Source organism: Mauremys mutica, chromosome 4, assembly GCF_020497125.1.
Source record: "Mauremys mutica isolate MM-2020 ecotype Southern chromosome 4, ASM2049712v1, whole genome shotgun sequence".
NCBI classification, from domain to species: Eukaryota; Metazoa; Chordata; order Testudines; family Geoemydidae; genus Mauremys; species Mauremys mutica.
Genome location: NC_059075.1, coordinates 151,843,652 through 151,864,459, shown reverse-complemented (window position 1 = coordinate 151,864,459; position 20,808 = coordinate 151,843,652). Strand labels below are relative to the sequence as shown.

General features: G+C 46.0%; 1 protein-coding gene across 1 annotated transcript in view; it reads left to right on the top strand.

Moving 5' to 3' along the window:
* The window catches only part of LOC123369125 (NACHT, LRR and PYD domains-containing protein 1b allele 2-like), a 21,355-nt gene extending 547 nt beyond the window's left edge, over positions 1–20,808 (top strand). Inside the window, exons 2-9 of the mRNA XM_045014486.1 lie at positions 710–789; positions 4,488–4,552; positions 5,361–5,584; positions 13,820–14,073; positions 16,076–16,204; positions 17,185–17,326; positions 19,837–19,878; positions 20,552–20,808. Of these exons, the coding sequence (XP_044870421.1) occupies positions 710–789; positions 4,488–4,552; positions 5,361–5,584; positions 13,820–14,073; positions 16,076–16,204; positions 17,185–17,326; positions 19,837–19,878; positions 20,552–20,808 (1,193 nt within the window). The remainder of the gene's footprint in view (positions 1–709; positions 790–4,487; positions 4,553–5,360; positions 5,585–13,819; positions 14,074–16,075; positions 16,205–17,184; positions 17,327–19,836; positions 19,879–20,551) is intronic.

The window sequence follows — 20,808 nt, the reverse complement described above, 5'->3', positions numbered from 1 at the left end:
CCTCACTCATGGTGGAGCAGAGAGCAACCAAATGGTCCCCTTGGCCTCTAGCTCTGACCATCCCCTGATCAGACACTGCCACTGCCCCCGTCTCCTGCATCAGGTTTAATCTCCAGTGCCTGCAGGATCTGTCTGGGCTCCCCCTCCCATCACTCCCCCAACCCACCTCCTTCCACCATGATCCCCCTTCCTGACCTGAATGTCCTGTGGATGAGAGAGAGAGCAATATAGCATTTTCCTCATTAGGTCTCATAGTCCTTGATAAAGGAAGCCAGTGTTTTGTTTTTTTTTTCAAACTGGGATTGATGTCTGGATCTCAGTGAGATCTACAATACAAGTCAGATTTAACCTTTTTGCTTCAGTCATTTTGAATTCAGACGGTCAAAAAACAGGAAAATAAAATTGCAAAAATCGCTGAATTTTCCTCCAGCTTCTTCATTAAAATTCAAAATTGTTAGAATCTGCCCCACCCCAGCCTCTCCCCCAGTGCAGAGCTCTTCCCACAGGCCTCATGAGCCCAGTGTTCCCTACATAGCAGAAGCTTTGGAGTTGGGCAGACACACAGAACAGACCCCTGTGCAGGGCAGTTTGTCAATGGAAACACCCAGGTCCCATCACTCTGATTCAGGGATGAAGTTGGGGATGGGGCTTGTTTGGTGCTGCAAGAATGTGACACATGAAAGGACATGTATCCCCCTCTCTGCCACAGGTGAGACCAGCCGGCGTCAGAGTCTCACTGCCTTCCTCAGGGGACAGCACAAATGTAACTGGTGTGCCAGAGAGGAGGAGGTGGGGCTTGTCTCTCTTTCTCTCCCCATCCCCCACCCTGTTTCTCTGTTGGTCTCCCTTGAAATTTGTCTCTCTCAACTCTACCCCTGAGAATCTTCTCCCTGCCTATTCAGACCTGGGGCATCTTGGTCACCTGGGAAATGCCCCAGCTGATCACTGGTTCCCTCTGCCAGCCACACTGCCAGGGTCCCAGGCCAAAGAAAGAGCCCCCGGCTGAGCACTTGCCCACAGCTGCCCAGGTTCTGTCCTCGCCAGAGCTATTCATTGACAAAAAACCCTACCTGAACACAGAATCAAGGTTTCACAGAGGTATTTCGTTCCCTTTCAGCATGCCAAACTCAGCAAAACTCAAACTTCAAAAAACCAGAAAATACAGCCTGAAGGTACCTGCCCCCACAACCTTAACTCCACCTTTTTTTGGACACTGTCCCAATATGCCCATACTTGCATTCTGCCTTTACTGGTAGTGCACATCATATATATAGCACTGAGGCAAACACCCTCTCTTTGTCAAGGTAGAATTTCTTTTTGGTAAGATCGTGTCAGACCCAGATCTACAGGGGAGCAGCCACCCTCCAACCCTCCATCTGACAGCCTACTGATGTTGGCTTACCTAGGACCCATGAAGCTTAGCTCCAGCATGAGGCTCTGCCCCTGAGATCCTATTAGCAGTGCCCCAAAACTGCAGACTGTCCCAGTGGCCCTATTTCAGCCAGCAGCAGGAACAGAAAGCTGTCTGAATGACTGGGCTCCACTCTGCAATGTTTACATTGTACTCCTTGATTTCCTGGCAGCCAGATCCAGCTTGACTCTTCATATCTGGCTTATGATTTCTGACCTCCAGTTTGTCTCCTGCTTCTGATCTTTTGTTATGCTGACTCAGCTGGCTCATGCCTCCTGTCTTGTGACTGTAGACTGTGGCTCTGACCACTAGGTTTGGCTGCCTACCACCCAGCTGTCACAGCTGGATTCAACAGGAGCTGCATGCACCTGCTCAACACTCAAACACTGAGCCTGCTCCCCAGAAACAACCCCCCACTTGTTCAGTTTTACAATTCCTTCACTCCCTCTGTTACATCCCTTATAGGATTCCATCTATTGCTCTGCTTTCACTTACCCTTCATTTAACACAGACTACTCTCATATCCCACCTCACTGCTGACAATCCCCATGGCAAGAAGACCCGTGTCCTGCCAGTGATCTATCCTCAAGTTACACATGCACCTCTCTCCTTTGAGCACACACCAGGGGCTCAGACCCACATCTCCTCATATCACAGTCACACCAAGTTGCTCCAGCTAACATCTCCATCATTCAATACAGCTACACCTAACAGTGAATGCAGCTGGAGTGCATGCAGACAATTGCTAGTGGCTAGTGCCAGCTCCAGCATGGCAGAGTTGCATATATATTTACCTTAACTGTATATTTTCTGCTTTGCAGAGGCTTGAGTTTTGCTGAACTCAACATTCTGGGAGAGCATGAGATACCATCAGGCAATTTACACTCTGCATTATTGTAGGCTTTTTTTTAGTGAATTACCTACTTAGAAAACAGAAATATTGTAGGAGTCAGTGGTCATTTAGACAGTTGTGCAGCATGCCTAGGTTTGCCGTTGATACACTACTGGAATAGGTAATAACAAAAAAGGCCTAGCTTTTATATAGCACTTTTCATCAATAGATCTCCATGATCTTTACTCCAATATCCCCATTGCACAGATGGGAAACTGAGGCACAGAGATGCAATGATTTTCCCAAAGTCATCCAGCGGGCCAGTGGCAGAGCTAGGGATAGTTTCAGTCCAGGGGTCTCTCCACGAGCCCACACAGTTGCTCTGTGATTCCTCAGTGCTTCTGCCTCCCACCGTACATTCTGTTATAGTGGAATGGGGATAAAGGCCATGCTGTGAAATGTTTGCAATGTGCAGTTGCTAACAGGGTCAGTCAGAGAAATCTCAGCCAGGGTCTGCATCCCAATCCTAGGCCGTTTTATTCCATGGTTGTTACAGTAACTTTAAGCACCTGAATGGAGAGACTGGGCGCCTCTCCTTTTCAAGCCTCTGCAAAACCATTGTCCACTACTTCTTGTCCCACCACTATTGCCAGCTCACCCTTCCCATCCCATTAAGATGTTAGTTGCACTGTAGAAGCCATTAACGTGTAAGAAGTTGCTCCTTGATGGCTCCTGACCTGTACTGCTGTGTGAACATACCACAAGCAGCAGCTCGCTCTAGGGCCATACGCTACCTTTTTAAATGTAGCCTGAGCTTGCCCCCTGCTCCCCCGCCCCAGACACACACATTTCAACCAGGCTTCCCAGCCCTACCTCAGGCCCACCCAGTTCATCTCCCCCGGCAACTGGACCCTTTTCCCCCACCCTGTCACCCACAGAGGGACAGGACCCTCCATATCCCTGCTTACAGGGAGGGGGCAAGAAGAGGGGCTGATACACCCTGAGAGTGTGATGGGCTTCCCCCTGGGATGCAACCTGGAACTGGGGTATTGCTGAGCCCTCTTTCTTACCAGCCTGTGTTTCTTCTTAAACTGTGACAAGCTGCAAAGCCCTCCAAGCTTCCCTCACACAAACAGCTACAGGCAGGGGCCACACCCAGTTCCATTAATTAATGCTCTGGCCAGCCACTGCATGAACCAACACTAGAGAGGCTCCAGCCAAAATACCCCTAGTTCCCTAGTCTAGGAAGCTGGAGCTGTCCTGTCCTGTCCTGCCCTGGTCAAAAGCCTGACTAGTATAAAAGGCATTACTCAGTCTGCCACTTTAACAAAGGAAAGTGAACGTACACATGAGCATTAAGCATGCCCTTAAAATGAAAGTTAAACTCTTTTGCTGATAATGTTATGACTTTTGCTTCCTTTAGCAGGGTCCATTCCATGCCCCTGGCTTCTAGCACCACAAAACCACTCCAGCTTCAGCTCCAACTTCACTGGTTGTGTGTCCACACCATTCCATTGATTTATGGTCTCTCTACCAACATCTTGACAGTCCCAGGCAGCAATGCTGTTTGCAGTGTCCCCTGGGCTTTCTGTCCTTCCCCTCCACCTAAGAGGAGCAGAGCTCTCCCTTCTCTGAGGTCTTTGTGAAACTGGGCAGCTAGACATCTCTCCTCCCTTCGTTTCTTTCTGTGCCTTTCTGATCAGTCTTGAATTGATTGGGATAATTGGCTCTTTAGTAATCACAACTAATTAGATAATTAGTTTCCATTACCCCAGTCTGTCTTCTCCAGGGGAACTAATAGGTGTCAGAGTGATCAGAGCCCTGCTCACCTGTGAACTCCCAGCACTCAGTCGCACTACCACACGAGCTATTGGGTGACAGTCACTCTGTGGGTAACTCTCAAGTGACTGAGACCCTCGTGTAACGATCCTGGCCTTGGTTTGAGCCTTATCTGTGGGGGGAAATACATGGATAGAATTAATGAGCTATAGGCAAACCATTGTTAGGGGGCTGTATCTTAGGAACCTATGGTCAATTGGATCACTAACCATCTTCAGCCATCACTCCCACAAGGCACACCAAATTTCAAGGCAATCTGAGTAACCATGTAGATTTGTGGATCTAAAAACTCAAGCCTAAACAGAAAGCTGGTGTAAACCTTAGCTAGAGCAGTCCTGACAGTCCACTATAATCTTGTGGGGAATCCCCAACGGGGCTCAGTTAATGCCTGTTCCTGTGTTTTAGGATCTTCCAGAAGAAATAAAACCAGAGATTATTCCAGACTTAGATGGGAACCAGGAAATGTACAGGTGAGAGCTGGGACTGGGAGTTTGGTTTCATCCCCTCCGCATCTGGGAGCGCAGATCAAACCCTATCACACAGGGCACAGCATCCCATGAGGACAGGCTCAATATAAACAGATACAGTCGATACAATCAGTACAATAAACAGAGTAAAACACTACTAAGTGTGGTGTAGATCAGGCTGGCTCCTTCACTGGAGAGGACCCATCTATTTTATTGGAGAAAACGCTTTAGGACATTTTGCCAACTCATAGCATAGGGCTGTACCCCACAGACACTGCCAGGGTGGGGGTGAGAACCTTTGTATGTTACACGAGGAATCTCTGAAATGTATTAATGACTGAGAACAGGGGTCTAGTAGGTCAGAGCAGGGGGACTGGGAATCAGGACTTCAGGGTTCTAGGCTTAGCTATAGAGGGGACTGGTGTTAGAGCAGAAGGACAGAACTCCTGGGTTCTGTCCCTGACTCTGCCACTGATTGTCTGTGTGCCCTTAATAGCAACTAACTGCCCCTCCTCTGTGTTCCTCAACTTCCCCCTCTGTCAGATGTTACATACCTATCTCCCAGTGGGATTTACAATGATTAATTTATTAACAACTGTAAAGCACTTTGGAGTCCTTGGACCCTAGGTGCTAGAGAAGGAAAAGGAGTTTTATTATCTTCCTCCTCATTCATATATATATAAAATATGAAAAAGACCATGATAAATGTAATAGGTGACATCACTGCCAAGTTAGACCAAAAGCTGGGCTGGTTCTATCTAGCGTTGTCTAACCTTGCTCTCCCCTCCTCTTGTCACCCCCGGATACGCAGGGTTCATTTCCCTAAAGCAGGCTGGTTCTGCTGCCCTGAAACTGAACTGGAGTTCGAGGTGAGGGCAGCAGTAACTATCCAATATGGATACAGCTCCTGGAGGCAGCATCTGACTGAATTGCAGGAGAAGCAATGGATGGTGGCCGGCCCTTTGTTTGACATCAGAGTGGAACCAACTGAGGCTGTGGCAGCCATTCACCTCCCGCACTTCCTGTGTCTCAGAGGTACGGTGTGACTTTAATCACCATTAATAGTATTAACAATAAGGGTAGTCTTGATTGTAAACTTAAAGCTGAGTGGCCCAGTGAATAGTGCCCAGGAGTCATAATCACACCCTTAAAGAACATCATAATCACAGCTATTAATATAACGACATGTTAAAAGAATGTTAAGGTTGCAAAGTCGAGCATTCAATAGTTAGGAAATGCTGGAATTAAGGGTGCCTATGCAATCTTAATTCAGCCCCCTCTGTGACTAACTGTTAGCAATAGTAAGTTGTCATCTTCTATGTGGATCAGACACTAGAGGGGGATGGGGACACACACTTATCCCAGGGGTATCTCAACCATTTGCTGACAGCTGAAGAATGTTGAGAATTGGGAATATAGGATTACATTCCAGGCTCTGGAGGGGAGTGTTGGCTTCTAGTCACAGACCTTTCTGCCCCCGTCCCTCCCAGCCTGTCCCTGTTCCAGTCCTGTCTCTCCACCCCCCTCCAACTACTTGTTTGAGTTTCCTTGCCTAGCCAGACCTAGTCTTTTCCAACTTCCCCCCAGATCTGATCCCCCTCTCCTCCACTACCTGTTCCCAGTCCCTGTGGCCCACCCTCAGGCTCCCTATCCCATCCTGCTCTCTCTGCCGCTCCCGCAGATCTGGCTTTTGCCCCTTTGATTTCCAGTCAGAAGGCCTCGTCCTCTGCGGTGCCTCGATGCCCACAAGGGGGCATTGATAGCACAAGAGAGACAGGCTCCCTGCTCTCAGTTATGGTGACACAATTGTCCCTGGCTGTGGAGAGGATCAGTTGCAGGAAGAGCACAGCTCAGCACCTGCAGCCCCAGGTTGGAACATGCCCAGTGCAGAAGAGCATGAGTGGGATCCCACAGAGATCAGTTCTGTTCTGTTCGATATCTTCATCAGTGATTTCATTGATGGCATAGACAGTACACTTATAAAGACTGCGGATGATACCAAGCTGGGAGGGGGTTGCAAGTGCTTTGGAGGATAGGATTAAAATTCAAAATGATCTGGACAAACTGGAGAAATGGCCTGAGGTAAATAGGATGAAATTTAGTAAGGGCAAATGTAAAGTACTCCATTTAGGAAGGAACAATCAGATGCACACAAACAAAATGGAAAATGACTGCCTAGGAAGGAGTACTGCAGAAAGGGATCTGGGGTTATAGTGGATCACCAGCTAAATGAGAGTCAACAGTTTGACATTCTTGCAAAAAAAGTGAACATCATTCTGGGATGTATCAGCAGGAGTGTTGTAAGCAAGACATGAAGTAATTCTTCTGCTCTACTCAGCACTGATTAGGCCTCAACTGGAGTATTGTGTGCATTCTGGGCATCACATTTCAGGAAAAATGTGCACAAATTGGAGACAATTGTTGACTCAAAGAACAACAAAAGTGATTAAAGATCTGGAAAACATGACCTATGAGGGAAGATTGAAAGAACTGGGTTTGTTTAGTCTGGAAAAGATACAACAGAGAGGAGACATAACAATTTTCAAGTACATAAAAGGTTGTTACAAGGAGGAGGGAGAAGAATTGTTGTTCTTAACCTTTGAGGATAGGACAAAAAGAAATGGACTTAAATTATAGCAAGAAAGGTTTAGGTTGGACATTAGGAAAAACTTCCTAACTGTCAGGGTGGTTGGGCATTGGAATAAATTGTCTAGGGAGGTTGTGGAATCTCCATCATTGGAGATTTTTAAGAGCAGGTTAGACAAACACCTGTTAGGAATGGTCTAGTTCTTCTTCGAGTGGTGTCTCTGTGGGTGCTCCACTCTAGGTGTCAGCGCATCCCTGCACCCATTACCACCTTACCCATGCAATGGCCACAATGGGGTCCTTGGGTTACATACCAGAACCCCTATTCTGGCCTCCCTTCCCCAGCCACAAGATGTTTCAGAGTACATCCATCCTTACCACTCAGAGAAACCTCTGACTCCCCCTGAGACAGACATAGAAGAGGAAGAGATACTATCTCAGGCACACCTGGATGATTCACCACCTGCCCCACACTCATCTTCCACACCAGAGGAAGCAGTGACGCCATCTACCCTGACAGCACCAGATGACCTGAAACAGTCACAAGAACTCTTCAAAAGAGTAGCAAACAGCCAAGAAATTGCCTTACATGAGGTGCAGGAGAAACAACATACGTTGTTAAAAATCTTACAGCCGGCATCATTGACCAAGATTGCCTTCCCCATGGATGAGGCTATAATGGAGCCTGTGGAGGTAATATGGCAAACACCAGCATTGGCACCACCCACCAATAAACAGGCTGACAGGAAATACTTCATTCCAGTCAAGGCATGGAATTTTTGTTTTCACACTCTCAAGCCTGTTCTCTGGTGGTAGAGGCTGCCAATCAGCACAGTAAACAGATAAAGTCATTGCGGAGAAACTAAATGGATTCTTTGCTTCAGTCTTCACGGCTGAGGATGTTAGGGAGATTCCCAAACCTGAGCTGGCTTTTGTAGGTGACAAATCTGAGGAACTGTCACAGATTGAAGTGTCACTAGAGGAGGTTTTGGAATTAATTGATAAACTCAACATTAACAAGTCACCGGGACCAGATGGCATTCACCCAAGAGTTCTGAAAGAACTCAAATGTGAAGTTGCGGAACTATTAACTAAGGTTTGTAACCTGTCCTTTAAATCGGCTTCGGTACCCAATGACTGGAAGTTAGCTAATGTAACGCCAATATTTAAAAAGGGCTCTAGGGGTGATCCCGGCAATTACAGACCGGTAAGTCTAACGTCGGTACCGGGCAAATTAGTTGAAACAATAGTTAAGAATAAAATTGTCAGACACATAGAAAAACATAAACTGTTGAGCAATAGTCAACATGATTTCTGTAAAGGGAAATCGTGTCTTACTAATCTATTAGAGTTCTTTGAAGGGGTCAACAAACATGTGGACAAGGGGGATCCGGTGGACATAGTGTACTTAGATTTCCAGAAAGCCTTTGACAAGGTCCCTCACCAAAGGCTCTTACGTAAATTAAGCTGTCATGGGATAAAAGGGAAGGTCCTTTCATGGATTGGGAACTGGTTAAAGGACAGGGAACAAAGGGTAGGAATTAATGGTAAATTCTCAGAATGGAGAGGGGTAACTAGTGGTGTTCCCCAGGGGTCAGTCCTAGGACCAATCCTATTCAATTTATTCATAAATGATCTGGAGAAAGGGGTAAACAGTGAGGTGGCAAAGTTTGCAGATGATACTAAACTGCTCAAGATAGGTAAGACCAAAGCAGATTGTGAAGAACTTCAAAAAGATCTCACAAAACTAAGTGATTGGGCAACAAAATAGCAAATGAAATTTAATGTGGATAAATGTAAAGTAATGCACATTGGAAAAAATAACCCCAACTATACATACAACATGATGGGGGCTAATTTAGCTACAACGAGTCAGGAAAAAGATCTTGGAGTCATCGGGGATAATTCTCTGAAGATGTCCACGCAGTGTGCAGAGGCGGTCAAAAAAGCAAACAGGATGTTAGGAATCATTAAAAAGGGGATAGAAAATAAGACTGAGAATATATTATTGCCCTTATATAAATCCATGGTACGCCCACATCTTGAATACTGTGTACAGATGTGGTCTCACCTCAAAAAAGATATTCTAGCACTAGAAAAGGTTCAGAAAAGTGGATAAGGAAAAGTTATTTACTTATTCCCATAATACAAGAACTAGGGGTCACCAAATGAAATTAATAGGCAGCAGGTTTAAAACAAATAAAAGGAAGTTCTTCTTCACGCAGCGCACAGTCAATTTGTGGAACTCCTTACCTGAGGAGGTTGTGAAGGCTAGGACTATAACAATGTTTAAAAGGGGACTGGATAAATTCATGGTGGCTAAGTCCATAAATGGCTATTAGCCAGGATGGGTAAGGAATGGTGTCCCTAGCCTCTGTTCATCAGAGGATGGAGATGGATGGCAGGAGAGAGATCACTTGATCATTGCCTGTTAGGTTCACTCCCTCTGGGGCACCTGGCATTGGCCACTGTCGGTAGACAGATATTGGGCTAGATGGACCTTTGGTCTGACCCGGTACGGCCGTTCTTATGTTCTTATGTTCTTCATTTCCGCTCCACACCACAAGATAAAGAACACAAGAGACTGGACCTCTTTGGGCATTAAGTTTACTTGTCAGCCACCCTTCTGCTCAGAGTTGCCAACTATTCTGCTCTACTAGCAAATTACGACTATTCTAACTATAGTAAAATACAAGAGCTAGTGCTCGTGCTCCCCGAGCACAAACATCCACAGCTCAATGCCATTATTAATGAGGGTCAGTCAACAGCGCACACAGTACTGCAAGCCTCAATGGATGTAGCAGACACAGCTGCCCAAACAACCACAACAGCTGTGGATATGAGAAGATCATCATGGTTGCAAGCTCTGGGAATTCGGAAAGAACTACAGCTAAAAGTGGAGGACCTTCCTTTCGATAGGGATAAACTATTCTCATCTCAAACAGATGACGTGCTCCATACCATGAAGGCATCCCGAGCAATGCTGCGTATGCATACACCCACCGCCTGACAAACGCCCACGCTTTACAGCATACCAGTGGTCACAAGACACCTCATTTAACTATCAACAACCACAATACTTTGCTCAGAACAGTCCTGAACAATGGGCTCAGAGATGACAAGCTCCACAGAACCAGGCCTCGTCCAACCATCCATTTACATCTAAGCCACAATTTTGAAGTATTGGTCGAGGCATTGTATTGAAGTATTGAAGCATGACCTCCCCACACCTCTAGCAGCAACAGATACCCCATCCCACAACTTTGGTCACCGCCTATGCCCATTTTACCATGCCTGGGCTGCGATAACCACAGATCAATGGGTTTGGGAGATCATACAATCTGGCTACACCAACCCTTTCACTACCACTCTCCCCGTCCCTCCTCAGAGACCCCTCTCACGAGCACCTTCTGCAACAGGAAGTAAACCACCTCCTACTTCTGGGTGCAGCGACAAATCATAAATGTCCACTACTTTGCTCCAGGGCAGGCCTGGCACCGGGATCATTAGGGGATGCCTTCTTCATCCCGTGGAACGCGTCACTCATGTATGCCTTCCCACCATACCACTGATCCCACGGGTCATCCGCAAGCTATGACTTGACAGAGCATACATCATTCTCATTGTCCCCACATGGCCCAGACAGACCTGGTTTCTGTACCTCTCGCATCTAGCAGTCTGTGCCTCACAACTGCTACCTTTCCAGACGAGCCTCCTGTCCCAGAAGAAGGGCCTGACGCTCCATCCAGACCCAGCGATACTCCATCTCAAAGCGTGGCTCCTCTCTGGTTCCGACATGGGGAATTGAACTGTTTGGAGAAAGTAAAACAGGTGTTACTAAATAGCCATCACCTCACCACTAGAAATACTTACCACCACAAGTGGAGAAGATTCTGCCTTTGGTGTCATCAAAAACAGCTGGACGCGAACAAGGCGCCTCTATCTATGATACTAGACTACCTACTCGAACTGAAGGAAACGGGGTTAGCCATAAGTTCTATTAAAGTACACCTGGCTGCCATCATGGCCCTCCATGAACAGATAGAAGGGGCTTCAATATTCACTCACCCAATTACATGTGCTTTCTCACAGGTATATAGAACATATACCCAGAAGTATGCCAACCTGCACCACCATGGGATTCATAGATTCATAGACTCTAGGACTGGAAGGGACCTTGAGAGGTCATTGAGTCCAGTCCCCTGCCCTCATGGCAGGACCAAATACCGTCTAGACCATCCCTGATAGACATTTCTCTAACCTACTCTTAAATATCTCCAGAGATGGAGATTCCACAACCTCCCTAGGCAATTTATTCCAGTGTTTAACCACCCGGACAATTAGGACCTTTTTCCTAATGTCCAACCTAAACCTCCCTTGCTGCCGTTTAAGCCCATTGCTTCTTGTTCTATCCTTAGAGGCTAACGTGAACAAGTTTTCTCCCTCCTCCTGATGACACCCTTTTAGATACCTGAAAACTGCTATCATGTTCCCTCTCAGTCTTCTCTTTTCCAAACTAAACAAATCCAATTCGTTCAGCCTTCCTTCATAGGTCATGTTCTCAAGACCTTTAATCATTCTTGTTGCTCTTCTCTGGACCCTCTCCAATTTCTCCACATCTTTCTTGAAATGTGGTGCCCAGAACTGGACACAATACTCCAGTTGAGGCCTAACCAGTGCAGAGTAGAGAGGATCTCAATCTTGTGCTCAAATATCTCACAAGACCACCCTTCGAACCACTAGCAACCTGCTCGCTCTTACATATGTCAATGAAGGTCGCATTCCTAGTGGCAATCATGTCTGCAAGATGTGTCAGCGAAATAGGAGTGTTGATGGCTGAACCACCATACATGGTATTTACCAAAGACAAAATCATATTATGTCCTCACCCAAAATTCTTGCCCAAAGTGGCTACAAATTTTCATATTAACCAAACCATATACTTACCTGCCTTCTATCCCAAGCCACATAAGAATTCTCAAGAAGCAACGTTACACATGCTAGATGTCAGACAGGCTGTAGCCTTCTACTTGGACAGAGCTAAACAGTTTCACAAGTCACCAAGACTATTCGTCTCTACAGCAGAGCGCTCCAAGGGCTCTACCATATTGACCTCCAAAGACTCTACAAATGGGTCTCTTCCTGTATCCAAACTTGCTATCACATGCATTACAAAGAACACCGCGTGGGCATCAGATCCCACTCAGCGCGAGTCATGGTGACATCTATTGCATTCTTGAACAATGTCCCCTTAATAGACATTTGTAGAGCTGCAACCTGGACATCAGAGCACACTTTTGCAAAGCATTACGCTATCACCCAAAGCCTTATCTCAGACTCCATCATTGGCCTCACAGTGCTCTCATCACACACTTATACATAACTCAGAACCCCTGCCAGCCCTCGTGGGGTACTGCTGTACAAGAACCTAGAGTGGAGCACCCACAGGAACACCACTCAAAGAAGAAGTAGTTGTTACTCACCTTGTGCAGGTTCTTCGAGATGTGTGTCCCTGTGGGTGCTCCACTACCCATCCTCCTGCCCTCTACTTCGGAGTTCACAGCTGAGCTCTGTGGTGGAGAAGGAACGGAGGGGAATATTGGGAGTGTGCATGGTACAGGAGGTGCCAATGGCCACATGAGATAACTCCTGTGCGTGCCCTTCCCCCAACCGAGCACTGCTGCGAGAAATCTCCGATCTCCGGTGCAGGGATGCACCGACACCTAGAGTGGAGCACCCACAGGGACACACATCTCGAAGAACCATCATTACTGCACAAAGTGAGTAACTTCTTCATAATACTTAGTCCTGCCAAGAATGTAGAGGACTGAACTAGATGACCTCTCGAAGTCCCTTCCAGTCCTATGATTCTATGGCTCATTGGGGTTAGCTGGCACACACTAACGAGTTTCTAGTGAACATGTACAAGGTGAAATGCAAACTCGGCCAAACTTGGGTGGATTTTCACAGGAACAGCATAAAGCACAACCCTGGCACATATGCAACCCCCTGCCAAATTTCAAGCCCCTGCTGCTAATCATGGAGGTATTTGAGCTTCACAAACAATAACAATATTTTTAACACTGGCAAAACAATGTAACTTTTCCTTAATCTTATTCTTGGAAAGGGCTGAACCATTTTTGCTGAAGTTAAGAAAACAAAACAAAAAACCCATCCATCTGAGGCATGGGAAACTTCAGTCCAAATCATTAAAGTTTGTCAAAGTTATAAGCAATTGTAAAGAGAATCTTACATTTCCCATTATAAGGCAACCTTAGCTTAGCACAGCCTACACTGTTGTGTCTTGCTAACACAGGCCCTTTCATCAGTGCTTTCACCTCTCAAAGTAATTTACAAAGAATGACTGGACTGTGAGCTTATGGTTATGCCCCAGAAATGTAGATCTTATAGGACCCAGGATCAGGACAGGCTGCCTGGATATCTGTGGGTTAATACACAATCAGGCGAGCAGTGGACTGAGATGTACTTGGGAGCTGGGAATCAGGGCAAGCAGTGGAGAGAAGGTGCTAGAGGGACCTTGTGAAGATCAGTGCAGAATCCAAGCCATCCACAGAGCTACAGGGATGGGTGTTTCCAGAGCTCAGGAGGACAAACTGCCTCTCTGACAGCAAGAGAATGAGGACAGGCTAACGGAGCCTTGTTTGCTTTGTGACCCACTGGCAGATGCCGACAATTCCCGGATGCAGATTGCCCGTTTCATCGATGAGGGGATGATCCTGGAGAACCCAAAGCAGGTGAGGTCGTTCCATGCTGTGCTGGAGAACCCCAGCTTCTCTCTGATTGGACTGTTTTGGAGGAGGGAGAATTCTCATCAGCGAACTCAGGTCCATTCCACTGTACTTCTCTACCAGGCACGAAAGACAGTAAATCTAACCCTTCACCTCTACCTGATACCCGATGATGGCTCACGGGTCAAGGTAATCTATCGTGTGAGCCTTATGGGAACACACACTTACCCTGTTACGGTCTAACTCTCTCGGGGACAACGGGGCTGTTGTGAAGCACAGAACACACACAAGATGCTTTGCCCAGAGACTAACTCATTATTGCTCTTTCACTTGGTCATACAAAGCACAAGAGAGTACAGATCATATAGAAAACAATGAACATCTTAGCTGCAGTGCCCCTCACAAGCTCGCCCTTCCCTTGGGAGACCGTCTGGGCTCAGGAAAACAGCCAGGTCTTGCAGCTGCTCCATGCTGAGTGGCTTCTCTCTCATTAAGGCTTCTTCCTCAGCTCATGTGACCTTCCTCTTTCCTTCCCCAAGGTTCCTGTGGGTCTCCCTAGCTTATATTCCCCCTTCCAACATCTGCATTTCTTTGTTTTGTTTCTTGGTAACTTTCAGCTACTTCAAAAACTGCCCCCTCAGACAGAGGAGGAAGTATCTTTTCTTTTGGGATGAAGTTGCTCTTTCACATAACTTTTGTGCAGCCATCATCATTATCCTTAAGTACCTTCCTATTGTATCTGTTCTAGGAGGATCTGACTCCACCCTGCTAGCCCTTGGTGGGTCCACACACAGGGTGGCATTTGGGCTGCGACAGTTTTCCACAGTAACATTTCAGAATAGCTCCATAATATCAACCAGAATTCATAAGTTGTACAGATAGAGCCCCTAGTTTATCACAACTCTCAGGGGGTGAGCTGGCCATTAACCAGGGCTGGGGCCCACCTCCCCAGGTGAATGGAATTATGGGTAGAGTCACTAGACAGAGTCATGTGACACAATCAGGCCTGTTAAGGGGGATAATGCAGTTTTTGGGCAAAGGGGAAGCAGATCATGGAGACTCTAGGGAGAATAGAGCTGGGATTTATTGTTCCATCCAGAACTTGGGGGCTGGCAGTATGTACGAAGAGGCACTAGGAAGGAGCCAGGCAGTCTAGATTATGGGGCAGACACCTGGTTGTGTAAGGTTCTGAGAGCTGGGAAGTCACAGGGGAGGAAGGGTTTGGGTTCCCCCTGTGTTGACACCCTGTGCAGGGGACCAGCTACCTGTATGAACAAGAGGAAGATGAAGGGACTGAGGAGAGCCCAAGTGGGCTAGAAGCTGAGCCCAGACGGGCTGGATGAATATTGGGAGATGATAGACCCTTGGAGAAAGGGCTGTTCCTGGGGTGAGACTGGGGTGGAAGATTTGTGTTGTTTCAATACTTTGGTTTATACCCTGGGACCATCTGGAGGGTTATGTCATCTCAGTGACACAAAACGTTGGTGTGATCCACATTCACATGCCATCATATAATAAAGAACATCTCACAACAGGGCAATCAGTTGTTGAAAGATAATGGGCCAAGGAGAGCATAGTGAAACGTTACTGGAGACTGGTTGTCTCCATGTTCTTCATGCAAGTAATTTTACTCTCAGGAGGTTGATATTCCACTGGGGAAATGATCTCCTACTTTTCACACGAAGTATCAGAGAGTGAGTTATGCTCTGTCCCCTTCTGTTCTGATCACAAGTTCTGTGCTCTGGTAATTCTCAGATAACTAAAATAAAAAACTACAACCACCGTGGCTTGTTCTCTGTGACATCTACAGACTTAAGCATCAAGACAAGCTAGAAATAAACAGGTTTAGTAACTTAGATGAGTAATAGAAAATAATTTCAAACAACAAATCTGAGTAAATGTCTGTTTGCAGTCAATTTATAAAAGGGGGCAAAATCTGTCATATTAAATTGATTGCAACAAATTACAGTACCTTATTGTCGACATGACAATAATGAACCTTCTCCCCGGATCACAGTCCTGGTCTTAAACCCAGACAGATTTTCTCCTTTCATTTTTAACAAAGACTCTTCTCTGCAAGGCTGCTTTGTAGGAGGAGAATGGGAATTGAGCCCTATCAGATCTAGCTGAGGGACTGCTGTAGTATTTTCTTTTTATGTCTCCCAGACACGACTGTCCTTATGATTCACAGGCAGTTGAGGTCTATGAAGAGAAGTGCCGGTCATGGTTTGTTTCTAAGTCTCATTTCACCCCAGAACCCTTGTGCTTTGGCTCTTGCTGCATTGTGTCCAGTCTATCGGCGATAACGGTAACACCCAAAGTAAGTAAAATAATGGAAGTGAACATGGAACTCAAGAACGCTGGGCTGCAGGGATCTGGGCAAAGCACTCTCCTCCCTGAATCAGTGCTGATCCCAATATTCTAGTGTGGTGCAAGGGGGCCTGTGCTGCAGGGAGCAAGGTGAGGGGCTCAGTATAGGGAGGGTGCTGTCTCATGCTGACTCCAATGCCCCATCACAGCACTAAAGGTCACTGTGCTGCAGGGACTGCAGTGGTTGGTACAGTGGCTAGAGTAGAGTCCTGGGAGTTAGGATTCACTGGTTCTACTCCCTCCACCTTTCTGTGTGCCTCAGTTTCCCCATCTGTACAATGGGGATAATGATACCAGCCTCGCTTAGTAAAGAGCTTTGGAATCCATGGAAGGAAAAGGGAGTGTATCATATTAGGGTAGGTCTACACTATGGCAGTAGGTTGATCTAAGGTACGCAACTCCAGCTACATGAATAACATAGCTGGAGTCGATGTACCTTAGGCCGCATTACCGTGGGGTCTACACCGTGGGGGTCGACAGGAGACACTCTCCCATTGACTTACCTTACTCTTCTCATTGGGAGTAGAATACCAGGGTTGACTGGAGAGCGATCTGCACTCGATTTGGTGGGTCTTCACTAGACCCGCTAAATTGGCCGCCGGTGCATTGATCTCAGAGCATTGATCCTGGCTGTAGTGTAGATGTAGCCCTAGTGTGTTAATACTGCTGATGTAACCAATCATGAAGCCCAAGTACTGAACATTGATGTGAGGTACTTTGTGAATAATGCACAGACTACCAGTTGGTTCTGTATCATAGTGGCTGAATATTTCCAAACATATTCACACAGATGGGGGCTGGCTGGAGAATGTTTTCTGGAATTAAGTCTTCTGTGACCAGCTCTAACACGCCTCACCCCCTTTCCGAGCCCTGCTTGCTTGGGGTGGAGGTGGGGGCTTATCCCTAATATCACACTTGGTTTTCCTACAGGAACTGCCATTTTTGGATAAACCTGCAGAAGCTTTTCAACCATTCACAGAGATCCACACCACAGGTTTGAAGAAGGAGCTGAAGCTCACCCTGGCAGAGAAAAATGATAGGAAGCAGATCTGGGAGGCTGTTATCAGACCAGGTAGGTTCAGCCTGGCAGTGGGGAGATATCTGTGCATGCAGCCCTCAGTCAGCATCTCTCATGATGGCTGGCACATACCTTCTGTGCACAGCGAGGCAGGATTTGGCAGTGTATGAGGGGACTGGGAAATAGATGGGAGAGGCAGAAGGATTCAAAACTCAGGATTATTGTCTTAAATCTGTGGCCAATGAGAGCTGCACTGCTATCCTGCTGCTGCAAACCATGAATACTTGGAATTGTACGGTGACCGCAAGGATATAACACTCACCTTCTGCTGTGGGCAACCCCAGGAATGAAGATGAATCCCCACTGTTAGGATATAGATATTCAGGTCTGTCTGCAAAGGCCTATACTTTAAGAAATTAGGTGTAGACTTATGACTTAGCTAGTCATAGAGGTATAAAAGAAAGAATAAAAATCATAGTCTGCCTGTTTATGGGGCCTTTTCTCACTGTGACAGTCTGAGGCCCTGTTCTTAGGCTAAGCCTTTGGCTAAGCAGCAGAGGCAGCCATAAGCTGGGAAGCGAATGGTCACATCCTTACATTCCAAACTAATCACATTAAAATAAGGTGCTATTGGGCTGTTAAGAATACAATCCTGTCCTGATAATGCCTATCACCTCCAGAGAAGGGGGAAAAGCCTAGAAGATGTAAAAGGAAACTTCATTTAATAGCATCCTGTCTGGTAAGAACTCACTTATCAATAGCAGGGGTGTGAAATCCTCATTTCTGTATTCTTCTATCACTGTAGTCCCCATTTCCCTATTGTTCATCTGTATAATCTCTGTCTGGTTCTGTGATTGTTTCTGTCTGCTGTATAGTACATTTTGCTGGGTGTAAACCAATTAAGGTGGTGGAATTTAATTGGTTAAATAATCATGTTACAATATGTTAGGATTGGTTAGTTAAATTTCAGTAAAATAATTGGTTAAGGTATAGCTAACCTGAACTCAAATTTTACTATATAGTTTGCAGTCAATCAGAAAGTAAAGCGGGGGAATTAGAATCATGTTTTGATAAAGAGGGGAATGGGAACAGGGACACAGGCAAGGCTCTGTGGTGTCAAAGCTGGGAAGGGAAACACTAAGAAAGGAAATTAAAATCATTGCTTGCTGGAAGTTCACCCCAATAAACATCGAATTGTTTACACCTTTGAACTTCGGGTATTCTTGCTCTCTGTTCATGCGAGAAGGACCAGGGAAGTGAGCGGGTGAAGGAATAAGCCCTCTAACACCCACGGGCTGTTGCTAAATGTATAACCAGTTGTTGGACTACACTTGTGGTTTGTTATGAAAAATATTCAAGAAACCAAATAACCCAACTTAGCCAAATATTTATTGTAGTCATATGTGGCCTTTTGGGAAGTGATCTCACAGAGCTGACCTTACACAGTGGGCTTGCTTCAAAGATACACCCTCACATCAGCCATATTTGCAATATGGTTGTTTACAAGTGAAAAGTACCACATATGCCACCTAAAGCTTAATCATAGAAGATTAGGGTTGGAAGAGACCCCAGGAGGTCATCTGGTCCAACCCCCTGCTCAAAGCAGGACCAACACCAACTAAATCATCCCAGCCAGGGATTTAACAAGCTGGGCCTTAAAAACCTCTAAGGAAGGAGATTCCACCACCTCCTTAGGTAGCCCATTCCAGTGCTTCACCACCCTCCTAATGAAATATTTTTTCCTAATATCCAACCTAGACCTCCCCCCGCCTCTGCAGCTTGAGACCATTGCTCCTTGTTCTGTTAAGTTTGTCAGCTTTGTCTTTATACTTCCTTGTAACTTTCCCATATCTCGGTTTGAATACAGCATTCCAAACCAGTTGTCCATGACCACATTTCCTAAGCGTGCATTAGGATATAAAACTAATGTATCTTGTCTTTGATAGGTTCTCTATTAGCTTTTGCCAAATACTTGTTATAAGGTATTGTTGGAGATACAGTTTAGCATGGGTGAACAGAACTCTGGGAAGAACACAATCCATTTGGTTAACAGAACTGCCCGCATGCTGTGTGTAGTACAATATAAGTAGTCACGACCTGGCTGAGGGGCCATCATGATACACATTTGAGCAGATCTGATTCCTTCCAGCAGAGGGCACAAGACACACACTAGCCAGTGCATTGTAATATCTTTGCTCTGTTGATCATGGATTTCTCAGGGGCAAATCACAGGATGGGGACAGGCAGCATTAATGTCTGTAGGCCACCTCAATGTAGAGTGAAGTCTCCCTAGTTTAGACTCTCAGCAGCTTCGATACTTCCTTTTCTCTCATAACCGGGTACTCTGCATGACAGCGATCCTCAGAGACAGAGCTTAGTCCATATTCTGATCTCAGCAACTCCACTGACATCTATGGAGTCAGGGCCGGATTCTGACCTCAGTGACTCTTGTGTAAAACTGAGTCCTCAGAGCCTCTCAAGCCAATCAAGTGTGGAAAGGCACCATCTGACATATTAGTGAAAAGTAAACAACTGCTGACTCCCTCTTTCCCTTTTTCTTCCAGAGGACTTGATGCCTTCTGTTTCATCCACTGAGATGCGAACAGGTGGGTAGGGATTCACAGAGCTGCAAATGCTAGTTTCTAAATCCAATTCTTCTATTAAACAGGCTGATTTCTCCTTTCTGAAATAAAGAAGTCAGGTGGAGAAATCCCTAATAAGGTGTTCTCTTGTCCACATGTTGCACAGCATTGCTGTCACATCTCACCCCAGAGGGGGCTGCATTCTGGCACTGGGTGAACAATCCCTCTATATCCAGACTGCAAAGTGTTGGGATGAAACTCACTAGGGAAATGTAAAGATTTCATAGACTCACTGGACTACGTGGCCTCTTGAGGCCCCTTCCAGTCCAGTCCCTGCACTGATGGCAGAACTAAGTATTATCTACAGGTGTTTGTCTAACCTGCTTTTAAAAATCTCCAGTGATGGAGATTCCACAACCTCCCTAGGCAATTTATTCCAGTGTCTAACCAACCTGACAGTTAGGAAGTTTTTCCCACTGTCCAACCTAAACCCCCCTTGCTGCAATTTAAGCCCATTGCCCATTGCTGCTTGCTTCTCCTCAGAGGTTAAGAAGAATTTTTTTTCTCTCCTCCTTGTAACAACCTTTTATGTACTAGGAAAATATATATATATATAAAATAAATTATATAAATTAATGTTAGCAAACATGTTAACAACCCCCAAGTCATTCTCTCTCTCTCTCTCTCTTCCACTCAGACAAACATTTTGTCGACCAGCATCGAGAACAGCTAATCCAGGGGGTGATATCAGTGGATGGCATCCTGGATAAATTGCATGGCTCTGTTGTAGATGAAGAGCAATATCAGATGGTGATATCTGGGAGCACCAACCCGGAGAAGATGCGGAAGCTGTACAAATTGGTGCCGAGCTGGAACACAGACTGCAAAGACAAGCTCTACCAGGCTCTGAAGGACACAGACAGATACCTGGTTAAAAAGCTTGAGGGGAAATAG